Below are 24,355 nucleotides of genomic sequence, written 5' to 3'. Positions count from 1 at the left end.
CCCTGGAGCCATCAGCCTCTGTGACTGCACAGCAGGGGTCAAGGCTGTTTGCACGGAGATGGCCGCACTCAGCCCACCCAGAGCTGTGCTGGGCACGAGAGCTGGCTGCACGCTGGAGCTCTCCCTGCAAGCAAATCGGTAGTTTTTGCCAGAGCTGAGCAGCAGGGAAAGTACATCGTGTGCAGGCAGCCGAGTCGTAAAAACCAACGCTGGTTCCACCGGTAGTGCTGGCCTGCCCCCCCCCAGCCACCTGTCACCTGCTGCACCTGCTGCCCCAGCTCTGGGTCACTCAGGCCCCGACTGCTGCTCTCCAAGCCCTGGGCCTCCACCCCCAGCCCAAAAAAAATGACATCTGCTTTCTTTTCTTCTGTTCTTCTCCCCATTCTCTCCTTTCTCCCCTGGCCTGCCTGGATATCACAGAGCTTGGAAATGGGGTTTGCAAAGGAGACGAGGAAGATGCTGAGCACAGGAGATGCTGGAAGGCCAGGCCGCAGAACGGCAAACAGCCCAGCAGGAAGAGCAAGAGTTCAGGGGAGAGACGGTGGCCAGGCTGAAAGGGGAGATGAGCCTGGCGAGGGAACGGGGGCCCAGGCCAGGCGCTGCAGCCAGCCTGGCCCCTGTGTCAGGACAACTAAATGTTCTGGGTCCCAGACAGAGGGAAGAAGAAGGAATGACTCGTCCTAGAGGGGAAAGATTCCCCCAGGAGGCAGGAGATGCAATGAATGGGGTGGGCTTGGGACCACGCAACAAGGAGGGGGCGGGGGACAGAACCACGTCACGGATGATAGGTGATCAGTGAGCACCCACTAGTGCCTCTGCTGGGCCCCCCACCCACACCCCCAGCTCAGGGGTGCACACCTGCAGGCCACAGCTCCAGAGACCTCAAGCACAGGCCATAAAATCAATGAATCAGTGCAGCTGACCAGTGAACACTTGGCGCAAGCTGTCCCCAGAGCACTGGGACACACAGAATGGATTTTGGCCATGATGATCCGCACAGCTCGTCCAGGGTCAGCAGAGCCAACCACGAAAGAGGCCCAGCCCCCAGCACCAGCCTGTCCTGGTCAGAAGGGAGCTACACCCAGAAAAAGGACTCCTGGACCCTCCGGAATAAAGGGAGGTCTCTGCTCTTGTGCGTCCTGACGCCACAACACACCTCGGCAAAACAGCTCTGCTCTCTGCAGACGGGATGTGCACGGGCTTCTCTCAGCCCAGTGCCTAGGGTGCTCAGCCCCCTCCCCGGGCATGAAAGCACTTCCCTGGTGGGGTCAGGCAGGGCGTCTGGCCCTGGTCACGTCACAGGAACCGCTGAGAGGCCGTGGTGCCCCTCCATGTGGGCGGCTCTGCCCTGTCTCCCAAGGCCCACCAATCCCCAGTCCATGTGTGACCAACTCAGGGAAGCAGCAGGGGCCGAGATGTGGGGCTCACAAGACCCAGACGAAGCCACGTGCTTGCTCCTTACAATTCCCAGTGCCAGTTTTTTGAAAGGCAGACAGACAGACAGACAGAGCGCCCATCCGCTGGCTCACCCCAAATGCCTACGATGTCCAGGGCCAGGCCAGGCTGAAGCCAGGAGCCAGGAACTCCATCCAGGCCTCCCACATGGGTGGCTGAGGCCCAACTCCTTGAGCAGTCACCTGCTGCCTCCCAGGGTGTGCATTCCCAGGAAGCTGGAAGCAGAAGCAGGACCAGGGCTCGAACCCAGGCACCGAGACGTGGGATGCCAGTGTCCTAATGGCTAGGCTAAACCCCCATTCCGATCACACATGTGCTAGCAGGCAAGGCCCAGTCACTGGGGGAAAGCTGGCTGGCCACACTGACCACGCCAAAAAGTGCAAATGGATGAATGTACCAGGGGGCAGAGGACAAGAGAACGGGCCGTCTGAGGGAGTGAAGGGATGGCTGAAGGGAGAAGGGGTGAGATGTGCGCGCTCTGAAGAAGCCAGGGCGGGAGTTACTGGATGGCAGGGAGGAGTCTGCCCGAGCGGACTCGCCTAGAGATCACCCCGGCCCCGCCCATGATCACCTCCTGGGAGCGGGCGCTGAGGCCTGCAGAGGTTGTAAGCTTGCGGGCAAGAGGCAGAGCTGGCACTGCCCCAGGCTCTCAGGCCACAGGGCCCGTGCTTCCGGCTTGGCCTGGCCCGGAGCCCCGGCTAGGGTTTCCCACCAATCCCAGCCTGCTGCCGGCCGACATTCAAAACCACCTAATCAAACCCAGCTGCCCGCTCAGAACAGTCCAATCACTCCCTCCCGTTGCTGGCCAGGCTTTGGCCGGAAGCGGATCTCGCCATCTCCCGTGATTGGTGCCTGGCTCCCTTTTCTGCCCCCGCAGAGCCAGAGCCAGTGGAAGCCAAACAGACCGGGTGGGCTGCAGTCCCCGGCAGGGCAGCAGAGGAAGAGGTGGACTGTCACTTCCAGGAGGGGTCACGCCTGCCCCTTCCGTCGCCCTGTCACCCTCAAGAGTCGCCGTGGGGTTAGGAGGCGGTTTGGTCTCTGCCTTGTGTGGACGTTACTTGTTCTGCACGCTCAGCTCTTCAGTGTGGATGGCAGAAGTCAGGGAACAGGTGCAGGGTAAGTGCGTGGGGAGCGGCCTAGGGCAGAGCTTGGCTCAGCACCCGCAGGGGAATCTGCTGCCCGTGGGTGAGGGGCTCCCCGTCCCCAGCAGTGCCTGGGTCACTGCAGCACAGCAAGGGGACGTCCTGGGGAGCAGGAGGGAGTCGGGCCGAGGTCACCCCTGGGCTAACATCCTGAGCCCGGGACACCTATTTCAACTCCCAGTGTCTCAGAAGGAATCTGTGTTGAGCCAGGTCATTTGCAGAGATTCCTAAGCGTAGGCACCTGCGATCCTGCACTCCCAGGATTCCCCGGTGAAGACGGATGCCCACAGCCTGCCAGCCTGCACGTTGAAGATTCTGTCGCAGCGTCCTTGGGCTCACGAAAGCTGCTCCAGTTCCAAGATGCTGTGCACCCCACCTGCTCTGAATGGGACCCCCAGTGTGGGAAGCACTCCCACCAGGTAAGGAAGGGGAGGGGAGGGGAGACCGGCCTTGACCATGGTGTTCCTCTGAGTTCCCTGCTCCATCCTTCCCCCACCTGGCTCACCCCCATATCTCCCATCAGGAGCCCAAGCCACAAACCACCCAGGCCCAACACAGGTGGGTCTGTGGCCACCAGGGGCTCAGTTACCCAGGGGGGCAGGGGAGGAGGCATCCAGGGATCCCAGATGCCCAGCCCTTGGACAGAGACACCCTCATACCCTGCCAGCTGCCCCTACGCACACGCTCAGCCCCTCACCCCACAGCCTGGTGGGCCTGCCTCAACCCGGAGACACACGCAGGGCCTCGCTCACATGCACAGAGGAGAGGAACAGGGTGACCCCACAGCCGGGAACAGACGTCAGGATGGGAGAGGAATGTCACTTAGTGCCAGGCCGGGAGCACCCACCAATCTGCTCCCTGCAGCCCTGGCGCCCAACTGGACACCTCTCATAGGCACTGCCCTGGCTGCCTCTGCCCCTCCCCTACCCCGGACCCAGCCAGCAGGCTGTGGCTTCAGTGTGAGGTTAGGCAGAGCCCCCATCCCCCACAGCTGCAGTGGCCGAACACACAGAGGGAACAGGTGGTTCCTGGACATGGCCAGGGGACGTCTCGGGCCCCAGAGCCTGTGCAGCTCCAAGGGACTCAGGAGGAGGAACTGGGACCTTAAGAGCCTGAGGGAGGGGCGTCCCGGGAGAGAAGGGATGAGCGGGGACAAGGGGGAGGAGCATGGGGCCCTCATCCTCACAGGCAGGTGACAAGGGCTCCCACATGGCTTCAGGTCATTCTCCCCACAGCCCTGGGCACTCGTGCTGCCCCCACCTTTCCGATGAGAGGATGTGGCGGAGCCGAGTCATCAGGGCAGGGGCAGGATTCCCAGCAGGCCTCTCTGCCTGCGAACCACGAGATCTTCCTCGTGCCTTAGGCGACACAGCAGAAAACAACTGGCAGTTCCAGGGCCCGTCAGGCAGATGTGGGGCTCGGGCCGGGCCATGAGCTCCAGGAAGGGCCCTGGACTACGAATGTGGGGACAGAGGCTTCGATCCAGGCATTGCACTTCTGAGATGCCTGGCCATGGGCGTCTCTCAGCCTCAGTTTTCTCATCTGTACAATGGGAGGGCTGACCCCTCAGTTGATGGTGTGAGGGTTCACATGAGACCTTGAAGCTGGCACACCTACAAACGCGGGCCGAGGCAGCCTCGGGGCCGGGCTGGGCTCTGAGCCCTCTTCTTTGGCTCCCCTTTACCTGGGCCCTCACTCCTGACCTGCTTTGTGCATCCATCCACCCACCCTTCCACCCAGCCATTCAAGAGACACACTCACTGTGGGCACAGCTGCTCCCCGCTGGGCCCTGCGGGGAAACCCCCCAAGGAACAAGATGCTGTCGCTGAGGCCCAAAGCCCCACCCAGACCAGCAAGAGCGGCCGCTGGCGGAGGAAGACTGGACATGGGGGAACTTGATGGCCGCCAGCCTAAGACAAAGCCTGGCGGCACCTCCGGGAGCCTCTCCACATCAGGCCCCCCAGCTTTGAGCACGGCCTGCAGCCCAGCCCTGGGAGCGCCCCAGGGGCAGCCCAGCCCTGGCCACACAGCCCTGTGCTGGAGGAGGCTCCCCCCTGCCCCCAGCTTTTCTCCTGTCCCCACCCCCACACTCACACCCCCCTCCCCCTGCGGCCCCCGCCTCCTGTCACCTGCGCTTCCCACAGAGGCGGGGGGGGGGGCAGGGAGGGGCCACCGCGCAGGGACCCAGGGAAGGGGTCTTCTTCGGCTGCTGTCAGTCTCCCACGAGTGAGGGAAGCGCAGCTGGCAATGCAGAGGGGCCCCGCCTCCTCCTGGCAGCCCCAGTGGGAACCTGTGAGCCGTGCAGAGGCCCTGGGCCAGACCCTCGCTGCTGTGCAGGTGCCGCAGCCTGGAAGGTGCAGCCCCACCCCACCCCACCCCTACCCCGCCCTCGGCACCTGCCGGGCCCTGCACATCACTCTCCTTGCCTCCTCCCAGCCTGCCCCAGCAAGGTCGTGCTCCACTTCCCAGGTGAGCCACGGAGCCCTCCAGGTACAGTCACGGCCCAGCCAGGCGGCACGCGGGACAGACCACTCCCACCCAGGACCTGGGCCCGCAGGGTCCACAGTCCTCCGTGCTGTCTTGGGGCCCCTAGATGCTCCCCCTCCCCTGGCCCCAGCTGTAGCTAGCTCTGGCCTGCCCACAGGAACACAAGAGGGTGGGGCACAGTCAGAGGCCTCCCTGGGGCTCCTGCTCGGCCCCCACCCCACCCCCACCTGAGGTCTCCGCTGCCACCCCCTGGTCCAGCAAAGCCTCTGCACAGGGATGCACCCAGCCAGGCCCTCAAAGGCATCTCAGAGCCTGGGGCAGGATCTGAGGATACCACGGTCTCTGGGGACACCCTCCCCTGTGGCCCCGTCCCTTGCAAGGAATCACCACCACCTCCAGAGGCCTTTGTTAGGAGTAGGAAGGGAGTTAGCCGGATTCGAGTAGGTGCTGAAGGCGCCACAAGTGATCAGAGCTAGCCCAGAATCACCGCGACCCACAGCGGCTGAACCCCATCCCCCAGCCAGGCCCGGCCGCCCCATTCATGGGCTGATGGTGCCACCCTGTGGCCAGAAGCCTCTATGACAGCCCCAAGGCTTGCAATTCCAATCCCACTGAGATCCCATCATTCCACAGCCACCATCACCTCGCTGAAAAGTACATCAAATTGTGCACCTGAACCACAGACAGTAACAATCAACCAACTTTTCAGGGCTTGATGCCATAGTCCCAAGGCCAAGGCAATCCTGGAGATCATCTTGGGCCCATTTCACAGATAGAGAAACAAGCTCAAAAACCCTCACGCCAGCAGCAGCAAAGATCACTGGCTACAGGAGGCCCCTGGATCCCAACAGGCCTGGCTTCCTCCCCCGGCTCCACCTGGCATGATTTGGGTGAGTCGCTTCCTGTCTCTGAGCCTCGATGTGCCATCTGTAAAATGGGACTGATGCCATTTCGATTTCACCTGCACTTGTCAACAATGAAGTGACAGCCAGACTGGTCACTGTCGCTAGGTAGGAACGCCGCTCCGTCCCACTCAGGCCTCGCGCCCCACCGTGCACTGGCTCGAATCTAGTCTGCAATGACAGATGTAGCCAGGGCCATGCTGGGCTCCCTAGGGCGACAGCCAGTGTCCCCCCGCACCTGCTCCAGCCCACATCCTGCTCCGGTGGCTGTCCTCAGCCCTCCTCCATGGGCAGTCCTCCCTGCATTCATATGACCCCCACCACCACTCTCATTGTCAGGCTCCCCAGAGCAGATAAAGGGCAGCAAAAGCCATGGTGCTCCCTGCTGGATGAAACAGTGGCTGCAGCTTCCGGTCCCCCGTCCCAAGCACGGGACTCCTTTGTAGCGTTGCCTCCTCTTGGCAGTGCACTGTCACACACTGTGTTAGAGGGCTCAGCTGCCTCTGGGGTGGGGAGCACCTGACTCACGAGTCGGCGAGAGCAGCTCTGGGCCCAGCTCTGTCACCCACCAGCCACGGCGCACCCAGCAGGCTCCTGCAACCCTCTCCACCCTGGTCTCCTCATCTGTGGATCGGAAGGATGAGCACATGCTGGGCGTGGCGAGAAGTGATCCGGCTGAGGCCTGGTCTGCATACAGTAGGTGCTCAGTAAGCATGGACCCTTAGCCTGGCAGCTGCTTTGGCCTCAACATTTCCATCTCTTTCCAGTTTGCGCCCCTATTCGGGCCTTGCCTGCACCCTTGCCCCCCAAGTCCATCCTCCATCATAACCACAGAAATGGAGGAGCCCGCCTTAGAGCACAGAGTCCGGCCTCTGAAATCCCGAGTTCAAATCCTGCTTGAGCCCCTACTCGCTGCTCAGTCTGGGCCAAGTTAGCAGAACTATCAGAACGTCGGGGCCCCCGAGGGAGCAGGGACAGCCACGTGCAGCCAGCACGTCACCCAGGGCCAACAGAGGGCCACTGGGCAGGCGCTTGCACTACGGCTGCATCCCTGCCACACTGGGAAGCCCAGAGTGTGTTCCTGGCCCCAGCTGCAGCCTGGCCCAGCCCCAGCTGCTGCAGCCATTTTGGGAATGAACCAACAGGTGGAAGCTCGCTCTCTCGCTCTCTCTCTCTCTCTCTCTCTCTAGCTTATTTGATAATTGATTATTAAATAAACGGCTGCTCTGGTTTTATGATTGTCACTGCTTCCTGAGCTCCTGCTCCATGCATGGTGCCAAAGAGCCTGGAAGCTTCTGGAAGCTTCTGGTGCTGGTTCCACTTGCACCTGCAGGTTCTCAGGAAGCATTTGGAGAATGGAAGAACGCCCTGAGGCTTCACCACATGACTTCTGTGCTCCTGTCCCAGACGTGGTCACCTCAGTGGGGTGACCCACGCAGAGCGATCCCTGCAGCCTGGCACCCTGCTCCTTTGTCACAGCCTGGTGAGCTGCAGCCTTTCCAGACCTCCAGCCTGCACGTGCCATCTGCACAGGGGACTTCAGCGCTCAGCGCCTCAGTGTCTCCAATTCCAGGTCTCCAGAGGTGGCCTCGTGCAATGACCATGATGAGAAGTGAGACCAAGAGCCAGGCAACGGCTAGACCAGAGCTTACAGTGCCAGGCTTAATTTTGCACCTCCTCTAGGTGGCAGTAGCGAGCCATTGGAGGTTCTTGTTACCGGTCTTGGAGGGGAGGGGCAGTTGCCCGAGTGAGTTTCATGGGTTCTTTTCCTCAGCTCAATATAGAGATAAAAATCTGGGAAACATTTGCAAAGAAGCCGGTACTTTTATTTGATTGGCAAGCGGCAGAAAAGCGTCCAGCCCGAGAGGAGAGCAGGCGGAGTGCCCCCGTGGGACGCTGGCTTTCAGGCCGGCCCCAGTGTTTTTAAGGCATCATTACTACCTGTTCATTGGTTCATTCTATGGGGCTGGGTAAAAGATTGCAAGCAGCCTGCAGGCATGACCTAAAACCACAAGGTCACAGGTGCAGCACAAGGAGCTACAGTGGGGGAGATACCAGCCACTGCGGGCAGCCTGCTTGTGGACGTTCCACCTACGTCTGGGTTGCCCACAGACCCCCAGGCCCACTGGCCGGCCTCAGTTCTTGAGCAGGGGTATGGCCGGATCGGCTGGGCACTGGAGGACCGTCACGCTGAAGTCAGGGCACAGGCGCACAAGGCTGGGAGGCCAGTTAGCCTGCCATGGCCCCAACTCCGCCACACTGAATCTGGCCATCAGAGAGGCTCTGGTCTGGAAGAAGCCCTAGCTCTGGAGCCAGAGCCCAGGGTTCCAGTCCTGGCCCTGCCGCTGACCACGTGATGCCTCACAGCTCACAGCCTGGCTGCCCCGTCTGTGGAACAGCTTCCCTGAGAAGGTGGGCTTGCAAGTGCATGTCCATCACTAGAACACCCAGCACCCAGGAACCCACGGTGGCACACTTGCTGCCGTGGTTAAGACACCGCGGGGACACCTGCGTCCCGCATCAGAGTGCCTGGGTTCAAGTCCCAGCTCCACTTCCAATTCCAGCACACGATGGACATAGTACCAGAGTCCCCACCACCCACACGGGAGACCCGGATGCAGTTCCAGGCGCCTGGGTCAGCCCTAGCTGTGATGGGTGTTTGGATGGATGATCTCTCTGGGTCTCTCTCTATCTCTGTGTCTCTCTGCCTTTCAAATATATATATATTTTTAATTTTACTTTTAAAGACCAGTAACTCAGGGGCCGGAGTTGTGTAATAGGTTAAGCTGCTGCCTGCAGTGCCAGCATCCCAAGTGGGTGCCGGTTTGAGTCCCACCTGCTCCACTTCTGATCCATCTCCCTGTTAATGGCCTAGGAAAGCAGTGGAGGATGGCCCAAGTGCTTGGGCCTCTGCACCCATGTGGGAGACCCAGAGGAGGATCCTGGCTCCTGGCTTCAGCCTGACCCAGCCCCCTCCGTTGTGGCCATCTGGGGAGTTAATCAGCAGGTGGAAGAACTCTCTCTCTCTCTCTCTCTCTCTCTCTCTCTCTCTGTCTGTAACTCTACCTTTCAAAGTGAATAATAAAATCTCTTAAAAATAAATTTGAAAATAAAAATTTGAAAAAAGCAGTAACTCAATGGCTGCCAAGCCTATGAGCAGAGAGGTCCCCTCCCCTTGTCCACAGACCCCAGTGACCCAACCGCCCCCGGCTTGCAGGCAGCTCTGCAGAGGGGCGGGTCCAGCTCAGGCGGCAGGAAGCCGAGCCGCTCCTGTCTCCTCTTGAATTAATTGCATTCGCATCTGGAACAGATGGGTTATTGGGATGCTCCACCTCCATGGCTTTTTTCAAAGAGGATTGGTTCAGGAGAGAAGTGTAATTAAAAGAGGAGACATGCAAAACAAACCCCATGGCGTACTGCGCCTTCCTCCCATCTTGTAAATCCATTCATTGGACCCCAATAGCCGATACAAACCGTAACTGAAACCTGGTAACCAACTTGCCGCGGGGCCCAGGGACTCCCACTGCAGTCCAAGGCGTCAGGAAAGAAGGGGGAAGATCTTAACTGGTTCAGTCCTGTTTATCCATGCACAATTCAGAACAGCAAAGCTGTGCGTTACACAGTAACTTGCCACCTGCCCATAAGCTGGGCTGCCCCGCTGCCCCCGGAGACCGAGTCCTGGTGCTCTTTCCTCCTCCAATTTCTTTATAACCTTCTGTGAATCAAGATCCGCAGAAGTTAGATGGAAGAGTGGGTTTGAGAGGATCGGGAGTGGATGTCAGAAGAATGGGGATGTGCTAGCGGCAGGCATTTCGGGGGTCAAAGACCCCAGGTTGAGGCCCCTGATGCTGGAGGAGCCTGACTCTGGAAGAACTAACGCCAGCCAATGCCTCGGCTTCCACCTGTCTCTGGCCCCACCCATCGGGGGTCGGGGAGGGGGGACACCAGTGGCTCCGCCCACCCAGCTTCCAGATCCTGGCATCCAATGCCAGCCCCTCCCCTTGAGGAACCACCGCCCTGCCTTCCCAGTTCTGGGAGGTTGTGCACCTGCCTCCACTCCTGGCTCAAGGGATGGGCAGTGCCCCAGACCTGGCCCGTCAGAGCCCTGCCTCGCCCTGGCCGCAGGATGGTACCAGGAGAACCACAAGATGCGATCTGAGCTGGCAAGGCGGAACTCGGTGAACCTAAAGCTCGAGGCAGGTAAGCGTGGCGCTGCCGGAGAGCCCTGCCTGAGCACGAGGCTGAGGCCATACAGTAGAGGCCACAGCCAAGGACAGACAGAGACCATGGCCTGACGACGTCTCAGTAGGCGTGGCCACTGCCGCCCAGGGCCCCAGCTTACCCACGATGGTGCCTGGCACTGAGATACAGCCACCCCCTGCCCCCGCCACCGGCGACCTTGCCTGTTCTCCACCCCACCCCCAGCTATGTTTCCCAATCTCTGCCCTGCTGGGGAATTCCTCTGGCCAGAATACTGAGAACAGGAAGCACCCCCTCCCGTCCATGGCCGTTCTGGGCACACATGACCCCTCGTGTACCATTCTTTGCTTTTGTGAAACAGCCTAAGGCTCTGCCCAAGGCCCAGATCCCAGAGCCAACGACTCAGCCTGGCCCCCGGCCCACCAGGGGCCCCAGACCCACCAGGTCGGTCTCTGACCCAGGACGTCCCCCGGCCCGCAGCCCCTCCCTGGCACGGGGCTCCGATCTGTCTCCTCACCCAGCACCTTCTCCCAGTGCAAGCCTGCTTGGCGGGGCCCTCACTCCCTGCCTGGCCCCCCAGCCCCTTCCCTGAGGATCACACCTGCCCCCTCTCTGCTCTCAGGCACTGGGTTCAGCTGCAGTCTAAACAGGACCTGCTGTAGGCCCTGCCCAGCATGAGGCTGCTGGCTGCCCAGGCGGAGGATGGGAGAAGTCTGCCGAGCACCTGCTGTGCGCCAGGGCGTGGCTATCACAGCCCAAACCCAGTTACCTGCGGTTGGGACGGAAACCCAAGAATCTCTGGGACGCCCCTATCTTGACGAGTCCCACCACTGGTAAGGATTCAAACCCAGAGCCTGTGCCAGGTCAGCTGCCCCACATGGGACCACCGCACCCCCGGATGCGTGACACATCTGCAGCTCCCCGCCTTGGTGGCGGGAGAATCTGCCCACTCAGCCTCTTGCCTTGCCACCCCACGGGGGCCTCGTGCCACCTCCAGGGCAAGCCCAAGGTCCCCGAAAAGCCACAGCTGGCACGGCCGCCCCTGAGCAGCCTGATCTTTGGCCGCCTGCTGCGCCTGGCTGCCCCGGCAGCCGCAGGGAGCTGGCCCCGGCCCTCCCAAAGACTTTGCCTTCCTGCCTCATCCCCCCAACCCTCTCCCCTAAACAGCCTTCAGACCCCACCCAGGTCCCTCTCTGCCCTGTCCCCTGCTGCCCCAGCCCCTCCCTCCTGCTGGCCCAGCTGGCTCTCCGGGCATCTTCCAGTCATGTCTGTCTCCTGGGAGACCAGGGGCCACATGAGGCCACAGGCCCAGAGCAGTGCCTGTCTCCTCCCCAGGGCCTGGTATGTGCCTGGCACTTTGGCAGTGCTTAATAAATGCTCCACGAATGAACGAATGAATGAGAAGGCACCTGCCCCTAGAGCCCCACAGCCCTCAGTCCCCTGCTCCCTTCCCCCTCCCTCCTCTCCACATTTCCCCTGATGGCTTTGCTCCCCTCTAGGTCCCTCCAGCCCGCTCCCCACAGACCCACCCCCCAGGAGCCGGCAGGACCCCCACATCCATGCCATGCCCTGCACCTGCTCCAGGTGCTCCCAGCATAGCCTCTCTGTGAGTCAGTTTACTGCCGGGGAAGCTGAGGTCAAGGGTGAAGGAATTTGAGTGGCTCCAAAGAGGGCTCCCGATGGCCCTGGTGGACATCTCCTGGCATCCCAGAGCCGGCAGCCTCCCCTGGGCCCAGCAGGTGCCCCCCGGCGCCTCGCCCTTAGTTGAACCCAGGTCCTTGAGAATATGCCAGTGCCTGTTTAGCGAATTCTCCTGGCTTATTTCTCAATCCTGGGTCATATCTCCATTTCACAGAGAAGGAGAACCAAGGCTCCCGTGAGATGAGCTAACCATGTCCAGGCTTGCCCAGCAAGAGCATGGAGACGGGGACCCGGGGGCTCGAGAGGGACTTGTCACCCTCGAACACATGCAGGAGCCACATCCCAAGGTCTTGTGTTAAACGCATCAAGGTGGGAACTGAATCCGACCCTGGCGCTTAGACGTGGGGTCTTGGGACTTAGATGAGGCCGCCAGGGGAGGGACCCTGGGATTGAATCCTTGTGGCTTCCCAGAGAGGGGCCACACAGACAGACAGACAGACCCGTGCACTCCCTGCATCTGGCCACGTGAGGCTGAGCACCACCCAGGGACTCCGCCAGCAAAAAAACCATCACCACGGGGCCCTGGGCGCTGCAGCCCCGAACCACCCAGCACAATGAGCCTCGGTTCTTGACCAGCGTAGCCTGCCTCAGCTATCTCACTGTAGTCGTAAGAAGCTCATCACATGGAGACGTGTCTGTCTGTGTCCTCCATTCCATCCCTGGTGCCCAGACCAGGCCTGGCATGGATGTGCTACAAACATTGCTCCCCGCCCTCTACACTCCGCCCACCTGAGCCCTGGCACACGCAGGCTGCCGCTGCTCAACCCAGAGAATGGCTGTGCTCCCCTTTGCCTCTGTGCAGCAGGGGGTGGGGGTGCTCATGGGCTCAGCTCCCCATGGAGGAGCGGGTGCCTTGCACAGAGCCACGGTGCACATTCTGGGATGGCTTCCCAGCAGGTAACGGGTGCCCCCCACCCACCCAGGAGGCACAGCCACAGGAGGCCAGGTGGCCACAGCATCTCAAGAGACAAGGGAGCTGTTGAGGACCTGACAGGTGTGGATGTCCCCCATGTGGTGGCCTCCTGCCCCCTGGGCCCTGTGCTGAGGGCCCCCACTCACTTCCTCATCAACCACTGCAAAGCGCTAGGGTTTCCTCCCCATGGCTGAGACTGTGGGATGCAGCAGACAGGGGAAGGGCCCTGCCAGGCACCAGGTGGCAGAGCGGGGGCACAGAGGCTGTCCTGTCACTTCCCGGAACCAAGGATGTGAACCAAGACACCCAGGCTGTCTGTCACAGGGGCAGAAGGAGGTGAAAGGGGACAGCTGAGTGAGGCCCCTCTCACAGACACTTACTCAGCCAAGTTTAACTTTACAGAAAACGTTCCCTGGGTGTTGGGATTGTCACAGGCAGGGGCCACAGCCAGGTCCAATGAAGGAGACCAGTGAACCACACCATGCAGTGAGTCAAGAGGGCTGCAAGTTCTTTGTCCCTCCCCTGCCGCAGGAAAGCACTTTGTCTCCCCAACCTTGAACCTAGACTGAATGACAGCTTCTCAGACCAAGAAGATGCAGTGAAAGCCATGTCCTGTCCTTGTGGGGGCTCGGCCCTAAGAAGCTTCTGGAAGCTCTGTGCTGCCTCATAGGCAGTCCAGTTCCCCTGCAGGGGAGCCCACGTGGAGGTCAGGAAGACCCTGAGACTATGCCTGGGCGGGGGGCCAGGACGGGGGCTGACCCAGCCTTCCAGACATCTGCAACAAGGAACCAAGATGAGTGGGCCACGCTGTGTCTTCCAGCCCCATCAGGACACAGTTGACTGCAGTCCCAGCCGACTCCACTGGGAGCAGAAGAACCACCCAGCTGAGCCCAGGCAACCCACAGAATGGGACAGTAGGAGGTGGTTTTGTGACTCTGCGTTTTGGGGCAGCTTGTTACACAGCAACAGCTCGCTGAGACACCTTGGGCAGGAAGGCCCTCAGCAGCCCCGCTCCTGAGGACAGCAGCCTCCAGGCCCCGCCTTTTATGGCACCTGGAAGAAGACAGAGACTTTCTCCGCTCCAGCACCACTGGCCCGGAAACTGGGGTCTCCATGTCTGCATTTCCGGAAGAGGGGTGCTGCCTGGCTCAGCTTGGGCCAGGTGGTCCACCCACTGACCATTCAGCAAGGGCAGGGGACAGGGATGCACTGCATTGGAATGGCTCTGGCTCCCCGCCCGCCCTGTGGGGGTGGGGGGAGCAGATAACCTCAGAAAAGAAGTACTGGCTGAGCAATCTCCGTTCAGGGGCTGTAACAAGGAGCCTCCAGAGACAGCCAGGAACCCTCCCCCAGGGCCTGGCACAGAGAAAGGGAGGCTGGGGGAGAGGGGGAGGCTAGGAGGAGGTCTTAGGGTTGGGAGTGGGCAGCGGCCGTGTCTCAGGTGCCTGTCCTGAGGCAGCTCCAGGGTGTGGTCAGGGTTAAGCCGCCTCCCTGAACCGCCTCTGAGGAGGTCTCTGGGGGTGATCTCAGCTTCCTGCAAAAGCCTTTCACACGCGCAGGTTTAAGTGTAGGGGTAGCACCAAAACTGCTCCGTGCCGGGAGACGCCTCCGAAGCCACTGCGGCTCCCACTCTGAGCAGCGCTGCTCCACAAGGACCTGAGGGCTAGGGGGGAGGTTCTCAGGGTGTGGCTGGCGTTCCCTGCAGTGGGGCTGCCACCTAGAGTGATGGGGATGCAGTGACATCACAGATACACGAGGTAACAGCAGAGAGGACCCCAGCAGGGGTGTGGGCGGCGCCCCTCGGGCCAGTCCAGGCTCAGGCCAGAGCCCTCCCGCCACCTCAGTCGGCTGCCCCACAGCCCCCACATCCAGAGAAGAGGCACAAACCCGGCCACATCCTGAACCTGCCCTGGGATGGGTGTGACCGTGAGTCCCCAGAGGGCGGGGACTGTGTCTGCCTCGTAGGCCAGCATCGCCACCCTGCCCGACATGGGCTAGGCTGGGGGATTTGACGCCTGAGTGAACGAGCGAGTGAATGAATGAACAAGGGAGTCCCATCTGGTGCCCCTGCCCTGTGTCTCTGACATCGCCTCCCTGTGATGTCCTGCAGGCCTGTCCCTCCAGCTGTCCCCCCACTGCATCACTCAGACACTCAGTTTTCCCTTCTGCAAAGTGGGTATGATTCAAAGCTGTCCTGGGTGCAGATCCTGGGAGGAGGAAACAAGGCCGCCTTCGCCCATCCTTTGTCTTGTGCCCCAATAACCACGATGCCCCAAGCCCCCACTCAGGCTCAAGTTAAATCACATTTAATCATTTGTCACCAGGGGATAGAGAAATCAAAAGAGAGATTCACAGCACGTGGAGTCAAGAAAGGGTTAACTAAAAAAATAGGAATATATTAAGCTTTTGATAGGAAAAAATTGCAAATGCAGTCCCTGTCCCACTCACCCCTGGGGTCTCACTGGTACACACACGTTCCCGCTCCCAGACATACACCCATGCTCACACTCACACATGCACACACGTGTGCACACACACACACACACAAGCTCCCAATGCTGTCACACACTCCAACAGGTACACACGGACCCCCCGCCCCCCCAACTCCCAAGCTGGCAGGGTGGCAGAGGCTGGGGTGGCGGCTGATACTTCCAGGGCCCCACACACGGAAATGGCCAAGCTAGACTACACTCGAGGCTTCAGGGGGCACACACAGGACTCGCGAAGCCAGGCTCGGGCTGGAGAGGCAGGGAGGCTGCAGCAGGCCTAGACGATTCTGTTCTCCAAGACAGCCAGCCGCTTGCTCACAACTTCCAGTGCGCTGGGAGTTAAGGACAGGTGCAGGTGGCCACAGCGGGGCCAGGAGGGGGCAGCCCTGGACCTGGACCCCACTTCCCCTCAGAGGAAACAAACTCTCTTCCAGAGCATTCTCACTCGCCCCCCCCCCCCCAGCGCAGGTGTACCCCTCTATCGAAACCGATCCACTTGCTGTGCTCAGAGAGGTACTTCCCCAAAACTACAGCCAGTGCCCGAGGGCCCTGGTGTCTGCGGCAACCCCGCCGGCGCCCCCCGCCTTGTCCTGGCTCAGCCAGGGGAGCTGCCAGGGCCCAGCCCCTCCTCTGAGCGGAGGCTGGTGTCAGTCTATTGCCTCCGAGAAACGGGACCCACGGGCCCTCGGGTCCACCCGGCCTGTGGGTGCGTCCAGCCCCCAGCAGGGGTCAGGCATGTCCAGCCCATGGGCTGTGCGAGGCCCATGAGCCCACTGGGTGTGGCTCTGCCAAGGCAACCGCAGGTGCGATTGAAAATTCAGTACATCATGGCAGGTTCATTTTTAAGCTGGTAATTCTGTGCAGTCCAGAATGATGTCATAAATATGCACGTGGCCCTTGGCAAAGAACAAGCCTCCCTACGCCTGCTCTACGCCTTGGCTTCTGCCTCAGTTTCTCCATGGACCCTTTAGGAGCCTCTGCCTCAGCGGGGTATGTCCCAATGCTGGCACCAGCCCATCTGGCCAGAATCCAACGCCCCCCCTCCACCTTGCCTGTCCCGTAGCCCATGCCCCCCTAAGCTGCTCCCTCCCCCCACCAGGGTCCGTGCCCCCACCCCTGGGCCGCCCGCAGAGGCTGCTGGGAAAGGATATGTTTCCTGGTGAGAGCCTGCAGCAGCCCGTCCACTGTGGCCTGGAACTTCATGATGGACTGGCAGGCACACGGGTCTTCCTCTGCAGTGGACAAGAGAAAGCAGCTTGGAGGGGCTGCTCAGAGTGCGGGGGACTGCTCTCTGTCTGGGGGCCAGGACCAGGGGGACTGGCAGCAGGGAGGGGCGGAGACACCAGAGCCCCGCGGAGCACCTACTACTCGCAGGACACCGCTGGGGGCCACTGTGTCACCAAGGAGACGCCTCGCCCATCCGTCATCTCATCTGACGCATGAAGACACCAGGAAGGGAAACAACCCCTCCCTGGCCATCGGTGCCAGCGAAGATGCCAATGCAGGCTCGGCTGCCTCCGGAGCCGGTGCTCTGCCACCACCGGGGAGCACCAGCCCCCCCACTCATGACCAGTTGCTCCACCCCTCCGCCCTTGGTTTTCCCATCTGTAAAACGGGGGCAATGTGTTCCTACCAACTAGGAGAGAATGGTGTGATGTTTGGAGTGGGAACCGCCGTGTGTGTAGCCAGCCTCTGTATTATTTGTCTGCTGGAAGTCAAACCGAGCTGGCCAGCCCGCCTCCCCAGGGCGCCCCGGCCCTTGCTTTCCCCACCCACACCCTTGGAGCCCGGCGCACCTGCCCCCTCCGTGGATGCCAGTCCCGCCTCACTCACCCACGCAGATCCTCTTCTGCAGCTTCTTGCCGATCTGGGTGATGGTCTTAAAGTCAGCCGTGTAGAAGTAGTGCTCCGCCACGGGCTCCGAGGCGATCTCCCGGAGCTCGTCCTCCACCGCGTTGCCCACGCCCACGGCAAACATCTTAAAGCCTGCGGGAAGAACCCGGTGAGTAAGCTGGCGGGCAGGCGGGGGGCGGAGCATCTAGGCGCAAACACAACACCTGTGCCCCTGGTGGCCACCGCTGGAATTGCAGGCCCAGTGCCTGCGGTGGGGACTAGGAGGCAGCGACACCATGTGTCAGACCCTGTATGGACCCCCGTGCTGGCAGCTTCGTGCTGCGGGCTTGGTGGACCCTCAAAACCATACATCTGGTGGTTATGGCTTGTCTCACTTAATCGGAGCTGAAACTGAGGCTGGGGCTCGCCCCATGGTGGGGCTGCCCTGCAACAGCTGATGTACTCTTGGGGACCAACATTCCCAACTGGAAAGATCCTAGGCCTGTCCTCCAGAATGACCACCGGAACAAGCCCCTGTCTCCTCTGGGGTCCCAGCTTTGTCACCAGCCTAAGAGAGAGCTGGACTAGCCAACCCGCTCTCCCGCGTCAGATGCACCTGCTACGGCCCTGATCAGAAGACGCTGGGATCAACCACGGGTGGTCTGTGCTCACTGTGCCCCTGGGCATCCTTGGTGCGGCACCTACCGAGGTCTTTGGCCTTCTTGGCAGCATCGTTAATGTAGTCCTGGCTCCGGCCATCCGTGAAGACGATGCCCACCTTCTGGGCGCCGGGCCTGGCCCCACTGGAGACCGTGAAGGAATTGTCGATGAGGTACTTGAGGGCGGCGCCGGTCATGGTGCCCTTCTCCATGTAGGACATGTTCCGCACGGCCGCCTTGATGTCCTTCTTGGTGTGGAAGCGGCCCAGCGGGAACTCCTGGCGGACGGAGCTCGAGTACTGCACCAGCCCCACCTGCGCCAGCCGGTCCGACACGTCCAGCGTGTCCACGATCTGGTTGATGAATTTCTTCACCAGTTCAAAGTTCTCCGGCCGCACGCTCTTGGACCCATCAATGAGGAAGACCAGATCGGTGGCTGAGCTGCCGCCGCCGCCACTGCAGACTGGGGGGAGGGGGAGGAGGGGGGGACGCAGGATGACGCGTAAGGGCGGGGCCATCCATCCCGGCCCCCGGCAGGCCGCCGCCTCACCCCTGGCTCTGACGAGGACCGTGCGATTTTGTCCCAGATCTCCCTCTATAGAGCCGCGGGACCAGTCCCATCTCACAGCGCTGGAAACTGAAGTTCCAACAGCTACCGCCCGAGTCACACGGCTCAGACGCGGTGGCACTGAGATTTGAACTCAAGACCGTGGGCTTCCTTGCACACGCTAGCCCCACTGTGATGCAAGGAGCCAGGGCTCAGGGCAGCCCGGCCTGCAGACACGGAATCCGCGAAAGCCTCTGTCTGCTCTGGGCCAGAGACACAGAGCAGGGAGGCTCAGAAGAGCGAGTGGCCCAGCCCCATCCGGTCCCCTCCTCAGCCTCCCTGGGCTTGCTGGCCCCGGGTGCGGCCCACTGACCGTTGCAGGTCTTGCCGTCGCTGTTCAGCGTGAAGCCGTCGCGGCAGGCACAGGTGTAGGAGCCCGGGGAGCTGACGCACACCTGCTCACAGTCGTGATCGCCCGTGGCACACAGGTCTGACACCACTGCGGGGAGAACAGGGGCGCAGGTCTCAGAGGCTCAGCCAGGACGCCCTCCCCGACAGGGGCACCAGGCACACCCAGGAAATCCGAGACCCTCCACTGGGTAGAGCGCAGCCCCCCTGCCCCAGCTCCCGGCCCAGCTGAGAAATGAGCTCACGAGGCTGATGAGGAAAATTTTAAATCCCATCGAAAAGGGAAAGGCCACGGGGGCAGCGTTTTAAATGTCCGGGTCACTGTTGTACCCCGGATGTCTTAAATAGCACGCAGCACGTAGAAGACGCCTAACACACACTCGTTAAACGCCGTGGACATAGCGTATACCTCCACCATACACTCTGCTGAGACCTATCAGTCCCCGCCCCCGCCCTGGCCCCGCCCATCCCTGGCCCCGCCCCGGGCCCGCCCCGACCGGTTCTTATGCTCCGCCCCCTCCCTGGCCCCGCCCCCTCCCGTCGCGGACGCCCTCGGCCTTCGCACTCCCTCCTCGCCGGCCGCCGCCGCGCACCGCAAAAGGCCTCCCGGAACTTCTTGGATAGCTTCTCGATGACGCTGTAGCTCTCCACGTAGTCCACGTGCTCGTCCTGCGGCTCGCTGGCGATCTGCCGCAACGTCGCCTTGTCCACGCGGCCGCCCACGCCGATGGCGAACAGCTCGACGCCGCTGGCCCGGGCCCGCTCAGACACGTCCCGCACGCTGTCCTGCGGCCTCCCGTCCGTCACCACGATGACCACCTGCGGCACCGGCGGCGCGTGAGAGGCCGGCCCTCGGACGTTGCCCCCGGGGGAAGCCCCGCGGGACGGCGGCCGGAGAGGCGGAGGGACCTGCCGGCCGGCCGTGCAGGTGCGGGGGGCCGCAGGGGTCCGGCCGCGAGGACGGGCCCGGACGGGCCTGGGTGACTAGGCGGAGGCATTTCCACGCCGGACGCGGAGCCCGGGAGTCTCCCCCTCCCTCAGCCAGAGGACGGTCTGGTGTCTCCCCGCGCGGCGGGAGGCTGCGGGGAACCCGACTGGCCCTGGACTTCCCGCAGGACCGAACCGGGAGCTCCCAGCGTCGTGCAGTTCTTCATGCGGCCACCGGAGGGCGGCAGAGACTAACGAATGGGGCTGCCTCCCCGCCCTGTCCTGCAGCACCACGCCCACCGGGAGGCCCAGGAACCAACCCGCGGAAGATGCCGCCCTTTGCTCCCTCCTCTCCGGGGAGGAAACGTGCCGCGTCTGCGCCCTCCCCCGAGGCTCCTGTGTTCTGTTCCTCCGCTGAGGCTCATCGCGGGGCTCTGGTTCCTCCTTCAACCCCCGAGACGCACTCCGCTCGGGTCCCCAGGGCACTGACAACCTCGCTGTGACTGGTCACACTGCCTGAGCCACTGTCCTGGAGCCGCAGCCCGGGATGATACTGCCCGTGTCCTCTGTCGCATCCTCCCCTGCAGGAGCTCTGACCTCACTCCCCCCACCCCCAGGCCGATGCCCTGAGCTGGGAGGACCCTGCTGGCAGAGACGTGCCAGCCACACCCCTATCGCCTCGTCCCTCTCCGTCCTTTGGGACCAGCTGGGCTCACTCAGCTGTGCGGTCCGGCACCTCCTCCTGGGCCTTGTGAGCAACCTCACGGGAGCCCCGGCCACCCGCCTCGGCGTTTCTTTAGGGGTGGCAGTGGCTGGCATTTACTCTGCTGACTGCGTTATCACTTCCGCCCCGGATTAGCTGGGCGAGTTGCTTAGGTGCACCATGCCTCGGTTTCCTTGTCTGTAAGTTGGGGACGCCACCTCCCAGAAGACTTGTGTTGACTCGTCCGCGCGTACTCAAGACTGGGGACGGGTGAGGCTGTCCCCTGGCTGGGGCCCTGGGAAGGCACATGGTGACTCCGCAGGCCCAGGGTGCTGCGATGGGGGACCACGGCGGGGGGGGGGGGGGACACCTGACCCGGCCTCAGAGGCCTGGTGCTGAGTACCCAATGTGAGTAAAACCCTCAGCCACCGCTGGCTGTGGCACTGGGGACCCATGGCTGCCCCTCCCAGCGCCCCCACCCTCAAAGGACTTAAACGGCAGCTAGCCATGTCGCGGGAGCACTTTGTCGTCCGTCCGCGGTCCTCGCCGCGGAACTCTGGGAAGGGGTCATCGCGGATCCGGTTCTGTGCCCGGGGCGATGGAGGCAGCGCCATGGTGCACGGCTGTGGGCGGAGCCCTCGCTCTGGCCAGGCGGGCTGGGCTGCCAAGGTCAGTTACACCGAGATGGTCCAGCGCTCGCAGGCTGTGAGCTGGAGTCAGGGCTGGGCCAAGGTGAGCGCAGCGGCCATCTCTGACTAAGGACCTTAGACGCGCCCTCTGCAGAAGGTCCACCTCGCTGAATGGCGCTAGAGCTGCGAGCATGCGCAGAAGGGGGCGAGGGGGGTTGCTGTGCGCCTACCTTGCTGATGCCTGGGGACGTGACGCGGCCACCCTCGGCGTCGCTCAAGGCCTTGGTGATGGCGAACTGGATGGCCAGGCCCGTCATGGTGCCGGTGGCCAGCGGCCGGATGCGGCGCACGGCCTGCAGCAGGGCGGCCTTGGAGCCGTGAGCCCGCAGCGGGAACTCTTGCCTCACTGCGCTGGCGTAGTTGACCACGCCCACCCGGGTGGCGTTGGGCCCCACGTCCAGAGACTCGATGACCTGGGACAGGAACACCTTCACCTTTTCAAACTCCACGGGCCGGACGCTGCGAGAGCTGTCGACCACAAACACCAGATCCGTGGGCCGCGTCCGGCAGAGCTGTCCTGGGAGAGGCGCGGGGGAGGGATGGGGGGAGACAGCGAAGAGGAGGGGGCAAGGTCAAAAGAGCCGCCATGGGTGCAGTCGGCCGTGGACTTGAGCTGAGCTGGGCGTGGCCTCTGGGGCTAGCACGCCAAAGCCTCCGGGCCCAGCCCGTTGCGGGGACAGAGCCAGGGGCCAGTCCTGGCCTTGAGCGACTCGCGCCACCTCTCACGATCCTCGGCTGCATGGTGACCTGCGAATCCCTTTTCCCCAGGAGCCCTCGAGGTGGGCACAGGTGCAGGCCAGAGGCCCGCACGGGGCTGGTGTCCAGGGGTCCCTGCCGGACTTGCTGCCAGAGATGAGGGCGGCTGTGCTCGCTGGGCAGGCGGGCACTGCCCAGGGCAGGGTGGGCCCTCCAGCGGTGGAGTGCCCGCCACGAGCACACCCCACGTGAGCCGGCTGGTGTCCAAAAACGGAAAAGGAGCAGCCTGACCAGGTGGGCCCCAACACACCCCCAAGCAGCCATGTCTCTGCAGACCCCCAGCTGTGGGAAGTTCACAGAGGTAGAGTGAGGCAGGCCTGGGTTCAAATCCTGACTCGGCTGCTTCCAGAGCCGTGGACAGGTCGCTGCGTCTTTCGGAACCTCTATGTTCTCATCTGCCCAATGGGGAGAAGGAAGCCTGCAGGTGACACTGTCACCGGCTCAGCCCCTCCCCCTTCTGACGCTGAGACCAAGCAGAGCAGGGCAGCTCCAGATGAGGCTGCAAAGTTGGAAACAAGGTGTGCAGAGCCGCCCCCACCCCCAGTGCTGGTGCCCCAGGCTGGGACCCCCTCTCAGAGTTCCTCCAGAGACTGTGGGAGTAGCCATACTTGTAGCTAAGGGAGGGAGGGAGAGCAGATCAGGAGCCTGGAGGCACCGGGGCTGAGTGGTGGCAGGCCCCGCCCTCCCCAGCCTCATTGTCCCCAGCTGCACAGGCAGAGCTGGGCATTGTAGGGTCCAGTGCCCAAGGCTGAAACTCTGGGCTGGCGCAGCCCCTAGAAACCCATGCTCTGGGCCCCCAGCTCCGTGCTCGCTCAGCCTGCGTGTGGCAGCTCCAGATGTCCCGGCTCTGTGACGGCAGCTGCCGCAGAAGGCCCCGGAGGCTTAAGGAGCCCCCTGCCCAACCCCGACCCCCATCAGCATCACGGTCTCCTGTCTGCTCCTGCGCCTGCCCCCGCCCCTCCCCATCTTGGGTCCCACGTAACCTCTGCCCATTGGGCGATCAGGACCACTCGGCCAGTGTCTCCCGCCTCACACAAGCCCCTCACCTCTGGCCTGGGGGACGAGGCCAAGGCCGCCTGTGGCCTGGAGCAGCAGCGGCAGCGTGCAGAGCAAGAGGCTGGAGCGGCACAGGAGCCTCATGGTTGTGGCAGCGAGGGCAGCAGGCGGCACGGTTGTGGGGGGCCAGCAGGGTCCCAGCCTTATCAACCTCCCTGCCCAGGCGCCCCCCCCCACTGACGTGGGGGCAGCGCTGGGGGCGGGGCCCTGCTGAATGGAGGTGTGTGTGCCTGCAGAGGGAGGGAGCACTCCCCGGCCTGGGCCCCTGCCACCACAAGGGCTCCTTTGCCTGCAGAAGCAACCAGAGCCACAGCTGGAATTCAGGAAGTCTCGGGTGGGTGGGGTGGCTCCCCCAGGGGCTGGAGCCCAGGCAGACTTGAAGCTGCCACCCCAGCCCAGCGGTCCCTGCGTCCAGTGGCCTTGCCCCAGCCCTGCCCTGCACCTTGGTCTTACACCCAAACCCTCTCCTCTCCCCCGGAATTCAACCTCAGTTTCCACATTAAACACACGTCCCCTCCTCGGTCTCCACCCGTGCCTTGCTCCGCAGGTACTGGCCAGGCCTCTGCACGTGCAGGGCACCTGCCGGGGCGACCCGTCCTCTTGCCGGCTCTGCCTGGCAGAAGGGGTCATGACTGCCATGGACACGTTCACCCCGGGTATGTGCAGGACACGCAGGAGGGTGGCCGGGAGCCAGGTTACCCGGCTTGGCTGCACACTGCCTGTGTGACCGTGGGCAAGTTCCTTGGCCGCTCTGTGCCTCAACATCCTTGTGTGGAAACAAGGCTGGCGCAGGTGCCTGGCTGCAGGGAAGATGCGGGGAGGGTGCGGGGAACCGGCTCAGCGCGTCCCCACGTCAGCCCTGGAGGCAGCGCCTCTTTCCACTGTCATTTCCCACATGAGGGACTGACAGTGACACTTCAGAGAGCTGAAGTGACTCGTCTAAAGCCAGTGAGAGCGTCTTCCGCCCTTTGAGCCCCGCTGCCTGCTCACACGTGCTGGGTGGGGCTGGGTGGAGCTGGGTGGAGCTGGGTGGAGCTGGGTGGAGCCAGCTGGGGGTGCTTCCTCCGTGCCCCACTCTGTGTGCTCCCTGTCTGATCTGTTCGCCCGTGAGCTGGTAAATGTCTGAGGTGCTCAGCTCCGTGTCCTGGCCCAGCACAGAGGAGGCAGACACATGGGCACATTGCTAAGACGTACCAGCAGTGGTCCCTTCCTGCCCATGTGGGCCCAGTGGGGGGCAGGGTAGAGCAGAACTAGTGTGGGCGTGGCCACCTGAGACACCCCCCCCCCCAGGTTGAAAGCTAATCCTGTGCTCATGGGCTGTGTGAGCTGGAGCTGGTGACTTACCCTCTCTGAGCCCCCAGCTTATCCCCGTGCTGCGGGAGTGGGAGCCCCAGACCTGCTGCCTCAGCAGGACCCTTCGAGGAGGTGACGACAGACGTGGACATGGGGTCAGGATGAGCACTGCTCCAGGGGCCAGGTTCCTCCCAT

The 24,355-nt window shown here is 62.5% G+C and overlaps 1 protein-coding gene and 1 non-coding gene across 2 annotated transcripts; one reads left to right on the top strand and one right to left on the bottom strand.

Moving 5' to 3' along the window:
- The first annotated feature begins 2,324 nt into the window (after window positions 1–2,324).
- On the top strand, window positions 2,325–6,075 carry LOC127493483 (uncharacterized). The gene is made up of 3 exons (XR_007923696.2): window positions 2,325–2,571; window positions 2,859–3,016; window positions 5,794–6,075. It is a non-coding gene; the product is annotated as an uncharacterized protein (transcript).
- Window positions 6,076–16,363: 10,288 nt separating this feature from the next.
- MATN1 (matrilin 1) lies at window positions 16,364–22,951 on the bottom strand. The gene is made up of 7 exons (XM_051856774.2): window positions 22,858–22,951; window positions 21,226–21,572; window positions 19,330–19,555; window positions 18,702–18,827; window positions 17,828–18,244; window positions 17,123–17,275; window positions 16,364–16,521 (listed from the first exon to the last, which is right to left on the bottom strand). The coding sequence occupies exons 1-7, from the start codon at window positions 22,949–22,951 to the stop codon at window positions 16,364–16,366; spliced, it is 1,521 nt and encodes a 506-aa protein (XP_051712734.2).
- Window positions 22,952–24,355: the final 1,404 nt, after the last annotated feature.

Source organism: Oryctolagus cuniculus, chromosome 7 (assembly GCF_964237555.1).
Source record: "Oryctolagus cuniculus chromosome 7, mOryCun1.1, whole genome shotgun sequence".
Taxonomy (NCBI): domain Eukaryota; kingdom Metazoa; phylum Chordata; class Mammalia; order Lagomorpha; family Leporidae; genus Oryctolagus; species Oryctolagus cuniculus.
The sequence above is the reverse complement of the archived record's forward strand: the minus strand, read 5'-3'. Positions and strand labels throughout refer to the sequence as shown.

Coding starts and splice junctions, on each gene's coding strand:
- MATN1 (XM_051856774.2), bottom strand. CDS start 22,951: ATGAGGCTCCTGTGCCGCTCCAGCCTCTTGCTCTGCACGCTGCCGCTG. Junction 18,828..19,329: donor GTTCCGGGAGGCCTTTTGCG/GTGCGCGGCGGC, acceptor TTCTCCCCGCAG/TGGTGTCAGACCTGTGTGCC. Junction 16,522..17,122: donor GCAGAAGAGGATCTGCGTGG/GTGAGTGAGGCG, acceptor TGTCCACTGCAG/AGGAAGACCCGTGTGCCTGC.